The sequence below is a fragment of the Anopheles merus genome, chromosome 3L (assembly GCF_017562075.2).
Source record: "Anopheles merus strain MAF chromosome 3L, AmerM5.1, whole genome shotgun sequence".
In the NCBI taxonomy this organism is placed as follows: Eukaryota; Metazoa; Arthropoda; class Insecta; order Diptera; family Culicidae; genus Anopheles; species Anopheles merus.
Window position 1 is genome coordinate 26821135 of NC_054085.1, and position 12924 is coordinate 26834058.

At 52.8% G+C, this 12924-nt stretch overlaps 2 protein-coding genes across 2 annotated transcripts; both read left to right on the forward strand.

Annotated features, from left to right (window-relative positions):
- Positions 1-111: 111 nt before the first annotated feature.
- Positions 112-8054, forward strand: LOC121599486. The gene is made up of 5 exons (XM_041927324.1): positions 112-434; positions 498-619; positions 688-6960; positions 7034-7558; positions 7646-8054. The coding sequence occupies exons 1-5, from the start codon at positions 408-410 to the stop codon at positions 7965-7967; spliced, it is 7269 nt and encodes a 2422-aa protein (XP_041783258.1). The 5' UTR covers positions 112-407; the 3' UTR covers positions 7968-8054.
- Positions 8055-9514: 1460 nt separating this feature from the next.
- On the forward strand, positions 9515-11342 carry LOC121598227 (ubiquitin-like-conjugating enzyme ATG3). The gene is made up of 5 exons (XM_041924777.1): positions 9515-9887; positions 9968-10103; positions 10185-10528; positions 10608-10897; positions 10979-11342. Exons 1-5 carry the CDS (start codon positions 9816-9818, stop codon positions 11139-11141), a joined length of 1005 nt encoding a protein of 334 aa, XP_041780711.1. The 5' UTR covers positions 9515-9815; the 3' UTR covers positions 11142-11342.
- The last annotated feature ends 1582 nt before the right edge of the window (positions 11343-12924 follow it).

A 12924-nucleotide genomic window follows, 5' to 3' on the forward strand; every position in this document is an offset into this window, starting at 1 on the left:
TTTTGCAAACACATTTTCGTTATGCGGCCGCTGTCAAACGAACAAAATGCAACCGTTTCGAACCGGTTGAAATTCAAAGCAAACTGCAACTGTCAAACAGCGCAACGGATTTCCACAGCGCGTTTGTTGTTTGCTGCACCATCCCAACAGCGAAGGGATCGCAATTTTTAGCTTGTTTCAGTGTAAATATTACGAATTAAACTATTTCGCGGCACAGCAGCGGCTGTAAACAGTGAACAGACAAAGCATTCCTGTGTGAAAGTGTTCAAATTAATATCGTAAAACAAGCTTCGGTTGGGGGTTTCCCAGGCTTCCTTGCTTTGATGACGCTCGCCCAACTTGGCGTCTGTTGATATCGTTGTTGATGGTACCAGCCCAGCCCTGCAAAGGAACCGCAACAGCACAGCATGAGCTCGAAAGGGAAGCGATCCTCTGTGAGTGTGAAAATCGGTGAAATCAAAAGGGGAAATAATAAACATAAAATTTGTGTGTTGCAGATCCTGAAGAAACAGCACACCGTGCCCGATTCCGTGGGGCGTAATGATCCGAAAGCTTCGTCATCCGCCACCGGATTCAAAAGCCTTAGAAAAATAGAATTTAACCGTAAAAAATCAGTCAAGTAAGCAGTCGAAAAGCAGTGTAATCGAATAATTGTGGTGGCCTAATTTACTTTTTTTTTTTTTCAAGGGAATTTATTGTCGGTGAAGATGTGGATACCATCTGGGGCAATTCGTACGAGGTGTCCACCGATGGCACACCTTCCGGTGGGCTCGAGGACGCTACACTAGGTAACAACAGTACCTGCCGCGACGAGCAGAACAAGGAAAACCGTTCCACAAATCAGCTCCCCTCGGTGGACGACTCGTTGCGGGGCGGTACGATCAACGCCACCAACACGAGCTGGGACCTGTCGATCACGCTGGCCGATGACGAGCGGCGAAAGCTGCGCAGCGACACGTCGGCCGTATTTTCCCAAAGCCTCAACACCACGGAGCGGCTGCTGGTGGAACCGTTCCCTGCGCCCCAGCAGCAGCCACCCGCCACCAGCAAGGTTAAGCTAAAGCTGAACGGTCTGTCGGTCGATGAGGGTGAGGTGCAGGCGATGGACATTAGCCCGATCAAGCCGGGCGTGAACCCGTCGCCCACCAAATCCCCCCGCAAGATGATCTACACCTTCCCGAAGCAGGCCATGTTTGTGGAAATTAACGACGTGCCACCGGGTGGAGCGAAACGGACCACCGTTCAGCCGGATGAGCAGAAAACACCGATCCAACCAGCCTGGCGCACGGGCGGATCATCATTTGGCAAGGGGGCGGACCAAACGACACTGCGCGGTACCTCGTCGCACAGCGCGTCCGAAACGTGGAACTCCCATCCGCACGCCCTGTACCAGGGGCTGCTGGGGCAAACGCGCGCGAGCGGTGAGCTGCTGGCGAACGTTAGCTCCGACGTGGACACGACGATTGCGCTCACGAACGCCATGACGCAGGTGCTGCAGTCCTGCTCGAACGAATCGATCCAGAAAGCCACCAACATGGAGCTGGACGAGTCGACCACGACGCTGCCCTCGAACGCGCTCGCCCGTGCCCGGCCTTCGTTTTTGCCCTCCCACCAACGACCGGCGGAGGAGGAAGACGAGTCACCGGAAGCAGCAGTACGAACGCCACCGAACGGAAGACAGGACGGGGTGTGGGAGGAGACCAAATCGGCCGACCTCTCTTCGCCGGTGGAAGGTCACGCGCAGCGGGCGAGCTTGTCGCTGGAAAATATTTCCATCCTAGCCGAACCAAAGCAACCGGAGGAGAAGCAGCAGGATCGATTAACGCAGCAACCGGATGTGGACAAATCTTCTTCTACGGGGGAAGCAAACGGTAACGGGTTAATGATCGATTTTGGACTCTCCTCGTTAAGTCTGAAGCTGGGGCCAAGCTCGCCCGAGATGCCGGTAGTTACCAAGCCACGGATTCTACGCCCCACGCTACCCGCCAGCTTGCTGGAAAGCGCCACCAAGCAGAGCGAGCCTGCCCAATCGGATGCTGCCGATGGGTACGATCGCAGTCGCTCGATAAAGCACACGCCCAGGATGATGTTGAGCCGCCAGAAAACGGTGGTCGATGAGGAAGAAGAAAGTGCTGCGATTGGCATAAAATCACTTGTATCTATGGATATCTCAGCCGCCAGCGGGCATGCCAGCAAATCTTCTTTTGCATCGACCCTCTCCCGACGGACCGTTGGTATGGAGGAGTCACCGAAGCAAGACTATCGGGCAACCGTTTTCCACTCAAACGATATTGTTATTGATCGGGTGGAGGAGGTGAAAGCAGTCGGCCGAGCAACGATCGTGTGCGATGAGAAGATGGAGCTAACTGGAAGCACACACACCCACGCCGGTCGGCCCACACTCTACGACCCGCAACCGATAGTGGAAGAAACGGCACCACCAAAGCACCCGTCGACGGTTGAGCGAATGAAACGGGGCACTGTCCACAGAGCGGTTGTGATCGATGAGTCCGACTGCTCGCCCCACTCGCCCCAGACAGCGCTGGCAAACTATCGGCGCACCGTTTACCCGCTGGACGGCATGAAGGAGGAGGAGGACGACACCGCGATTGTACCTGGGTCGAGCAGCAAGCTTACCCGCAAAACGATCACGTCCAACGACGACATGGTGCTCGATGTGTGTGCCACACCGAACGGGAGGACGGGCGCAGACGCGTCCATTTCGTGCATCGTCTACGGGCGCAACGTGGACGAGCTGTCGATACAGGCGATCAACAGGAGCAACGCGGTCGGCATGCAGTTTGCACGCTCCACAACCTTCCAGCCGCAGATGTGCGAAGAATCGTCTTCGGTGCAGATTGTGCGCGATCGGCCAACGCTTGTGCAGGTGGAAAATATGGCCCTCGAAGATGGTGGTGCGTGGGCCTCGCGGCAACAACGATTGACGACGCACGTGCTGCACGCGATGGAAGAGGATGATTCAGCTGATGCGATTCGGGAGAAGGAAAGCGAACGTGTGCCGCCCACGAAGGCGCGGAAGAGCAACTTTAATGCGGAAGGAATGGAGCTTACTTTTGTGGAGGAAACGAACGAAAACGCACACCAGGAGGAGAAGGTGGAAGATCGATTTACAACACATCACGGCGTGGAGGAGGCGGTAGTAATGGATGAAAGTGTCGGGGAAGAGAACGTGCAACCTTACGAACGTTATCCTCAGCCCCACGGTGAAGAAAGAAAGGCAGAGACTGTTCGACAGCAGTCACGAATTCCACGACTGACCACACACGCCCGGGAGGATATGGAGGGCATAATGCAGCGCACAGAGGAACCGGTGCGAGTGAAACCGAGACACTCTACCTACGAGCGCGAAGATATGGACGTTACAAAGCTCGATTGCGATGCCACCAACCAGGATCGTGAGACGATCGTGCAAGGCTTGCAAGTGGAAGCGGATAAAGAGTCCGTCTCAGCAACGGCATTGAAGCTCCTGCCAAAAACACGACTCTCCATCTACGAGCAGGAAGATATGAACGCTACCAACATTTGCGAAGATGACCCACCCGTTGAATCTTCTCACACCGTGCCGCAGAGCATCATGGTGTCGTCCCTCGAGCCAACCGCTCCAATCGATACCGACGGCAACAGTTTTCGGATGGATCTAACCGACCCGGAAAGCCACATTGAACCGAAATTGCTGGATAAATTGCGACTAAGCACCCACCAGAAGGAACCGATGGATGTGACGCACGTGGCGGCATGCCAATCAAATTCGGACAGCGAGCAGCAGCAGCAGCACCAGCACCAGCATGATGTTACTAACTACAACACGTTTCTGGAGCGCTACGAAATGTCGCACGACACCGGGCACGGTAGTTCGGTCGTGCCACAGCGCACCGAACACTTCCCGGAGAGTCAGTTCAATTGTACCCGGCTGTCGAAAGCGCACGAGCAGCAGGAAGAGGTGCAGCCGATGCGTTCGAGAGCGTCCAGCTACCACGCGGAAGCAATGGATGAAACACACATTGGTGGGCAGGAGAAAATGCTAATGTCACCCGTTGCCGAAGTTAAACCGAACGACGCTCCTCGGCAATCGACGTACCACGCCGAAGCAATGGACAGTACACAGTTGGCGCAAAGGGCTGGCGGTAAATCGTCATTTGGCTTGCGCAGGTCCGATCTGCAAAGTATCGCGAGACAGAGTGCAGCAGCAGCGATCGATATGGAAGGCATTTCCGTACTGGACAGTGACGAAACCGATCCGAGACTGTCGTGTGAACCTTCCGCCCGTGGTACAATCTTCTTCAGCGCACCAGCGGTGATGGAGGATGACCGGAAGAGTGCGAAGCACCAAATGCCAACGCCGCTGGAAGAGCAACCGAAAGGGCGTACGAACAACAACCGTCTGTCGATTTATGATGCTGCAGCGATGGTAGAGGAAACGGTACCGATTAACCATTTAAGAATACGGCAGGCGCAGAAACCGTCGCTGGATGGACAGGAACGCGGTGGAATGCAGCGTAAAAGCAACGACTGTATGGATGAAACGATCGTACCGGAAAACATTCGCGTGGAACGTAATGTAAGGTACACGCGGCAGTCGTTTGCCCGGCTGGGCGGCAGCATTGAAGCGTCCTCGCCGTACCTGTGTCCAGCGCAACCAATTCCGACGAGCGAGCTGTACCGTCCGTCCTCACACGCACCGGCGGAGGAAACGATGGAACTAACGGCCGCGGTGGTGTCGAGATCCAACAACCTTGTAGGGGACGGTAAGCGCAATCGACAGACGATCCATCAAGCTGCCAGCATGGATTTGACGCTGGTCGGCAGGGAGACTCCACCCCCTATGACCAGACCAGTAGCTGCCACCGATCGGCGAACGATTTACCATGCCGGAGCAATGGAAGAAACTCCACCGCACGGAAAAGCAGAAATAGTTTCACAAACAGTTGCAACAGCAACACCGAAAGTGGAAACAGTCCCCGCGGAGGAACAAAAACAACGTCGAAAACCTCGCCAAACCATTCTAATTCCTCAGGATATGGACGTGGAGGATGAGGAGGACAACAAGGAAGTGGAGAAAGAGATTCAACTGAAGGAGGAGCAACAACCCTCCTTCGCCCTCTCGATGCTTCCCCGCGAAACGACCGAAGACTATGTGCCACGGTCTGCCTCCCTGCTGCCGAGACGGGCCTTCGTTCAGCCGCCATTCGTCGACGACTGTCCGGAGTTTGTGAAACCGAACGCCCCAGAACAGACGGACCTGTACCACCACAAACACCTGTCGCACGTGATGCCAAGAAAAACGGACATTGCGAGCGCACACGAGCTGAGCGACATCTCCATGTCCACCTCGACGATGCGACCGGAGCTGCCGTCCATTGGCAACATAACGGCCATGATGAGTATGCGCGAAATTACCGAACCCTTGCCGCCGGCATCCTTCCAAGAGCACAGCAACTCGGTGTCCGTTATCTGTCGTGCGGAAAGTCAGCAGGCGCCGGTCGTGGCCAGCGAACAGGAGGACGATGAACCTGTAGGCTTACAGACGCTCGCCTTTGTACCGACGCGACCGAACGGCGCGAGTGACGATGAGTTTTACGATGCCGAGGATGTGCCGGTGGAGGACCAACCGGTGGATCCACTTTCGCTGACCCGGTCCACACGCCACCTGACGATGAAGTTTGTCGATGTGGATCAGCTGGAGCAAACGAATGCATACGACGCCGGCGGGAAGGTGTCGATGTCTGTGCCCTCGATCACTAGCAGCAAGCGGCTACACTCGCAGGTGCTCTGTTCGCCGATCGTTGAGCGGCGGCCGTCGCCTGTTGAAGACGATTGCGATCCACTGCAGATGACGCACGTGCGGCAAACGCTGACCACCGCCGCTAGCAATCAAACGCCGAACGGACCGATCAAGAAACGGGCCCGCACGTCCTGCACTGTTGCCAGCCAAATGCTCACAGAGAAAGAGGAGGCAGCAGCACCGGAACCGGAAACGTCGGAAATCGAGCAAGTGTACGTGAAGGAGGAGCGACAGTCGGTAGCAATCGATAACTGCGCCGCTCGCGCCTCCCAGACGCTAATACACGATCCGTCCGTGTTCGTGCTGGAGGAGGAAAACTTGCTGGACGACGAATCGGACATTGCGTGTGCTTCGATGGCGGAAGAAACGCAACCGGAACCGGAAGCTTCTTCTTCCGCACCACCAACGTCCGTGTCATCGTGCCCGCGGTTGAGCAGGATCGCGGAACTGTCGTATTACAAGGATTTTGCGAACTTAACGCTCGAAAATCTGGACTCTTGGGAGGGCGGCACCGATACGCCAACACCGCCGAACGGGGAGCAGCAGCAGCAACAGGAGGAACAGCACGAGAACGATCTCGTTGCGGAATGTATTTCCGTTAGTGATGAAGATTCGCTCATCGTAACACCGCCGAAGGTGCCGCTTGCGGCCAGAAAAGCGCAAACGGGGATGCTGCTCGAGCATATGCTGCTACCGAATGGAGCGGGTCCGGAGGGCGAACTGCTCGAATCGACGATCGCGAGCGAGATCATGTACCAGATACGGCAGCAGCGGCCGATCGTGGAGCATCCGTGCTGCGGCATGCCGACGGAATGCATCTGCCCGTTGCGGCGAGAGCTGAAGCGGCGCCAGGAAGCGTCCGATTTGGTGTGGAACCGGTGGTGCACGCAGCTGGCGGCGATCAGAAAACGTGCTGCGGTGAGTGCTGGTTCGCCGGTGGCTGAAGATGAGGAGCGGCCGAAATCGTTTGCGGAGCAAATCGAGGAGCTTAACTGGCAGCTGCAGCGTGGCCAGTTCGACGAGCGGTTTCTGTTCGTGAAGGGAGGTGATGAGCTGTGCGAGGATGATGTGTCGAGGAGGAGGAGCCGGACCGCCATCCCTAGCGGTCACTACCCGGAGACGCCAAGCATTGCGTTGTTGGCGGACAATTTAAGAAGGTGCGAGAGAGCGGAATGGATTTTGGAAGGATTTTTGTAATAATTTGTCTTTTTTTCGTAAATTTTCTTCCAGCTTCCTTGCCGAACAGTTGTACACAGTGGACGATGGGCCACCGACCGGTGCTTCCTTGCCGGCCGTACCCCGGATCACGCAGCTGATCGCAAACAAACTAGCCACCGACTGCGACACCCGCTGGACGCTGGACTGTTCGGAGGAGGATGCCGGCGTGCTGCAGTTCCGACACCGGACCCTGCGCAGCTTCGTCCTGTGCGTTCAGCTGCAGCCACCGCGCGGTAAAGCCGCTGCTGCCACCCTCCAAACTGCGGGCATTCAGGAGAACTGGCGCCTCGAGCGGATACAGGTGCGCGAATGTCAGCAGGAGTACGTCCACTCGCCGAAGCTGCTGCTGGCGCACATCGAGTTTATGCGGCTGGTCGAAGAGACGACCGAGCAGACGCTTCGCTCCACCTACCGGACGGTGGGCGATCTGATGGGTCTGTGGCACCGGTTTAACGAGCAGCTGGAGCGTGTCTTCGAGGTCGTTAACCGGCTGCTGACAATCATGCGCAACAACGATGCGGTGCTGCACTACGATGCGTAAGTGTTGCCATTCCATTTTTCTTTTGCTTTTGTTAATCCAATCCATTCAATTGTTCATATTTGTTTCTACACTTCTCTTCACAGACAAATGGAGCGGTTCTGTCTGAAGAAGTGCTTCCATCGCACCGGGGACGACGGTCTAATCGAAGCGAACGTGCTGCTGGTGCACTTCAACTGGATTGGATGCATCGGTGCGCCGAGCGTTAGCTTCCGCTGGCCGATGGCCGACCTGCCGCACAAACTGTTGCCCGCTGGTCACGCCCAGCCGCAGCACGGCGCGGCCTCCTCATCCACCTCGTCCGGCTGGAACCTCCCGAAAGGTGTGTTCGTCGGGACGGATCACAAGGCGGGCCTAATGTTTCTCGAGTGTTTGCTGTGGAACGTAACGAAGCAGTACGAATCATAGCAGTAGCGCAATGACGATGGTGTAGTCCCTCTTTTTGTTTAAACGTCGGAAGGATCGTCGTAGATAAAATCTTGTATCGGACTGCAATTTAGAGCGTAGAGCAAAGAGATAGTGTAGTGTTTCGGTTTAAAGCGTTTTGGACGTATAATTTTAAAACTAAATTATCCACTATTAAGCTACAGTGTGGGCGGTCGCGTACGTGTTGTTTTCGGCCATATTTTAGGGTACACCAGAATTGTCTTCTCTTGTTGGAGTGTTTGAGAGAAGTTGTCAAATACAATGTTATAACAGTGTTCGAGTGAAAGCATGTTGTTTTTTTTGTTTAGTGTAAAATGAGGAGAAATGCGTTAGATCGCGGCTTCAATCTCCACCAAAACTTAATGAATGAAGTTGATGGATATTATTTAAAATTTGCATAGTTATTTACGGTAATATCACATCAAAAACGATTAGAAAACGAGATTCATCAAATTGTTACTGAGGTGTGGGATAGCGAATCTTGATGCCTTGTGATTGGAATCTCGGCATCATCTACCCCATATACAAGACGGGAGACAAGGTTGGACTGCAACAACTACAGGGGTATTACGGTGTTGAATGCCGCCTACAACATATTCTCCCTGATCCTTCAGAATCGACTTGGAACATCAACCACTGAACAGATCTTCACCATGCGGGAGATCTTGGAGAAGATGGCAGAATCTTCTATAAGTCAACTCAGATCCTGGCATACGCTGAAGCCAGAAGCCTACCAAGGTATCGAGCAGGCGGCAGAGGACCTTGGATTGCAGATAAACGAGGTCAAACTGATGGTGGCAACATCAGCGGCCCTATCAACAACAAATCCAAATTTACGTTGGCGTGACGCACTTTTGAAGTCGTCTCAGAATTCACCTATCTCGGGTCAAAGGTCAGCAATGACAGCAGCACGGTAGCATAGAACCTGTCGCGACGGACGAAGCTGGGACTATAGAGCACCTATATAGTACCGGTACTGCGATACGCCTCTGAGACATGGACACTGTCTAAATCTGACGAAATCCTCTTAGCCGCGTTCGAGAGGAAGATGCTCAGAAGGATACTTGGCCCCATATGTGTGGAAGGACAATGGAGGAGCCGCTACCTCACTGTCGTGCAGCGTATCAAGCTCGCTAGGCTCCGGTGGGCTAGCCATGTTGTACCCTTGGTGTTGGTGTTGGCCATGTTGTGTTTCTTGGTGCCTGGTCCTCTTAAGTACTGGAATTAGCCCCTTCATGATGTATTCTAATCCTGGTTTTTGTCCTGTAACTTCCTGTTCCTGTCCTGTAACCCCTAACCCATTTTGTTCTCACGCGTTGATCTTAAAGTTGAACCTCAGTATGACCACTGCGCTATCAGAAATAAAAATAAAAAGATAAAACTGATAAAACTCTCATTACAACGATGTAAATGTGGTGTAAATTTTGAATTTCCAACAACAATAACCAAACAATGATAAGCACAGCTCCCAACGGCTGCAAACGTCACGCGCTTCGGCTTCTGTTTTGACGTCTCATCGTGGTACGGATTTTGACGTTTGTGACGAACGCACACACAACACAAGAAGAGAAAGCAAGTGGTAGGAAACAATCGAGAGCGAACGAAGGTTTTTAAAGACAGAAAAGCAATAGACATTTTGTAACGTGAATAAAACTCCGTGCAAACAACACCGAGCAGACCGACACCTTTTGCTTGTACCCCCTCTGGTGAGGTGCCTGGCTAGCTGGTTCTGGTTCTCGCTTGCCCAACAGTGAGACGACAGCACGGTCTGTTTACTCATTTTTCCTTTGTGATACTCCACTCTCGATCGATCGAAGTCGCGCGACGAGAATGCAGAATGTCCTGAATTCCGTCAAGGGCACGGCGCTCGGTGTGGCCGAATATTTAACGCCCGTCCTGAAGGTATTGTTTGAGACACGCGTCCATGTGGTTGGTTTCTAATTCTCTTTGTTCTTTCCCTCAACGTCTCCAACACAACACAGGAGTCAAAGTTTCGCGAGACGGGTGTGCTTACGCCGGAAGAGTTCATTGCCGCCGGGGACCATCTGACCCACCACTGTCCGACCTGGTCCTGGGCGGTGGGCGATGAGAGCAAAATCAAGCCTTATCTGCCGAAGGGTAATTATTTCCTCGTTGCTGGATTGTTTTGGTGCCTTCTATTTACGTTCTATCTTTCGTGGGTTAAACATTATCTCACAGATAAACAGTTTCTGATTACGCGCAACGTACCGTGCCGACGGCGCTGCAAACAGATCGAGTTCGTCGGGGAGGAAAATCTGGTAGAGGAGAACGATCCGGACGGTGGGTGGGTGGAGACGCACCACTACAATCCGGACGAGGCGGGCAGCTCCGGGCTGGAGGATAAGGTGTGCGAGATGAAGCTGGACAGCTCGCGGATCGAGGACGAACCGGCGGCCGATATGGACGATCCGCGCAATCTGGATGATGGAGATGGTGATGGAGGGCAGGATGATGATGAGGACGGTGCGGCGATCGATATGGATGAGTTCGAGGAGAGCGGTTTGCTGGAAATGGTCGATCCGGTAGGAATTTGCGGGAAGGGATGTTTCAGTTGTTTTCTTACCAAACATGTTTGTATGTAACCTTTTCTATTTCTTGCAGTCAAATGCACTACTTCCAGCACCGAACGAGAAGCCGAAACCGACGGTCGCTGTGTCCGAGACGGAGGGAGACTCGGTCGTACGCACCCGTACCTACGATCTGCACATCACCTACGACAAATACTACCAAACGCCCCGGCTCTGGGTGATCGGGTACGATGAAAACCGCAAGCTGCTAAGCGTGGAGCAGATGTACGATGACGTCAGCCAGGATCATGCGAAGAAAACGGTCACCATGGAAACGCATCCGCATCTGCCCGGACCCAACATGGCGTCGGTGCATCCGTGCAAGTGAGTGTACATTTCCTTTTAGTGTGTCTATATACTCATTGGTTTTAACATTTGATGATACCTCTCCTCCTTTTTTGATAGACACGCGGACATTATGAAGAAAATCATTCAAACGGTGGAGGAAGGGGGTGGCGAACTGGGCGTGCACATGTATCTCATCATCTTTCTGAAGTTCGTCCAAACCGTCATACCGACGATCGAGTACGATTTTACGCAAAACTTTAACATTACCAACCACAAATAAGGCGGGATGTGGAATGTGGTGCTATCGAGCCAGAATCCCCAGACCCCGTGGAGCAGCAGCAAGCAGACACAAAGCTTAGCCTACGATTAGTGGTCGCTTAAAAGCATAAAAAAAAAACAAATCATATTGCTCTGTGCGTGATGGTGTTAATCGGCTCTCGGAGGGCTTTGCGGAAGGCATCGTGTACCTTTTGTGTTTAAATTTCCCTGTTTTTTGTTGTCCTTGTTTTTCCGTTCGTCCATTTGCGTCATGTTTAAATTTTTCAGCTGTCCGTGTGTTAAGTTGTGGCGTATTGTACTTTGTGTTGTTGAGTCCCCCAAATGAAACACCCAAATGATATTTAAATACTCCACAATTGCACGATCCAGCGCGCCTGGTGTTGTGTGGAGCTTTCAGAGTAAAGACTAAGATGGTTTAACATGATGCAGGCGTGATATATATATATATATATAAATGTGTATAGAGGGGGAGCAGCTTAACGGGAGGCTCTGGACGTTGTTTGAAGTGATTGAGAAAGTAGTTTTTAAAATTTAAAGTATCTTGTAGATCGTCTTGCAAAGGTTGGGTTACGCTCGAATTATTAAGTGCCTTGTTCTGCATCCTTTCCATGTTGCTTTCGCGTTTAACATTGAACACAATAAGTGATCTTACTATCTTTATGTGGAACTTCTCGTGACTCTTAAGTTTACCAACCTCAGTGTCAGAGTGTAGACATCGCTTAAAGGCGGATATCTTCCGTTTTCAAAAACAATCACATAAAAAGCATCGATGTGTTGTGCTGAGCGGAGCAACTGCGGGATGCCTTTATTTGTAGGAATTTCTGGAAATTTCTATATTCTGAAGAAGTTTTAAGATTTTAGAGCACTATCTGAGGTACTGAAAGCGTGTCTACCTGTCTGACACCATTCTTCGAAGCAGTAGTAGAGGCAGTGCATTCACCTTAGGAATGGCTTGGCACGATCGTTACTTCATACTACCACATCTCTGCAACGAGAGCTGAAGATCTGCAACTGATCCGAAGCATTGTAGGTACTCCTTGTTCCATGAACTTCCGAAATCCCGAAGACTTGCAAGAAGATACTCAATGTAGGATACATCTACATCTTCCGAGTGATCCTTAGAACACCGATACGTCTCACGGGACGATCTCCCGTTTGCCAAGCTGCTTGAGTGGATCGCAGAGACTGACTTATATCTTCGGGCGGATTTCATATCTTCTTTACACGCGTTTCGCGAGTTTTACAGCTTGCTGGTAGCCTCCAAATGCTTCATTACTAGAGCTGAATTCCTAAAACAGCTCCTCTCGCGGGAACTACACTGATCACTCAGTGCATGCCTGGGAGCACAGCAGCCGCGTGAAAGATCACGCCGAAAGCGAAGCATGCGACGACCGGCCGCGAGGTGATGATGCTTCAAAGTGTTGCTGGGCCCGTCGGTCGCCACCGCTCATACTCGGCACCCGTGGGACGGTTGTGTGTTGTGGCGTACATATCGAGAGAACTGCTGCCTGGCTCGAGAGTCCGAGAATATTAGGTCTCGCTGAGGCACCTCGCTGAGCTGTGGACGGCGGGAGCGACACAAGAGAAGAGCAGATGTTGGTAGTTGGCTTCCCGCGCGCGGCTTCGACACACGACGGGCGCGAGAAATTTATTCGTACATCCGAGCAACGACGGAGCATATGGGGTGTGATGCCGGTGAGGTGCAAAAAAAAACGGGAACAGGCCGGAGCACTATAGAGAGACAGCCAGAGAGAAGAGAGTCGGAGCGAGAGGAGGCTGCCACT

Excerpts from the sequence above, each read along its gene's own strand:
- LOC121598227 (XM_041924777.1), top strand. The coding sequence starts at position 9,816 with ATGCAGAATGTCCTGAATTCCGTCAAGGGCACGGCGCTCGGTGTGGCC. Across the intron at positions 10,529-10,607 it reads TGCTGGAAATGGTCGATCCG|TCAAATGCACTACTTCCAGC; the intron begins GTAGGAATTTGC and ends TATTTCTTGCAG. Across the intron at positions 10,898-10,978 it reads GCGTCGGTGCATCCGTGCAA|ACACGCGGACATTATGAAGA; the intron begins GTGAGTGTACAT and ends CTTTTTTGATAG.
- LOC121599486 (XM_041927324.1), top strand. The coding sequence starts at position 408 with ATGAGCTCGAAAGGGAAGCGATCCTCT. Across the intron at positions 435-497 it reads CGAAAGGGAAGCGATCCTCT|ATCCTGAAGAAACAGCACAC; the intron begins GTGAGTGTGAAA and ends TGTGTGTTGCAG. Across the intron at positions 620-687 it reads AACCGTAAAAAATCAGTCAA|GGAATTTATTGTCGGTGAAG; the intron begins GTAAGCAGTCGA and ends TTTTTTTTCAAG.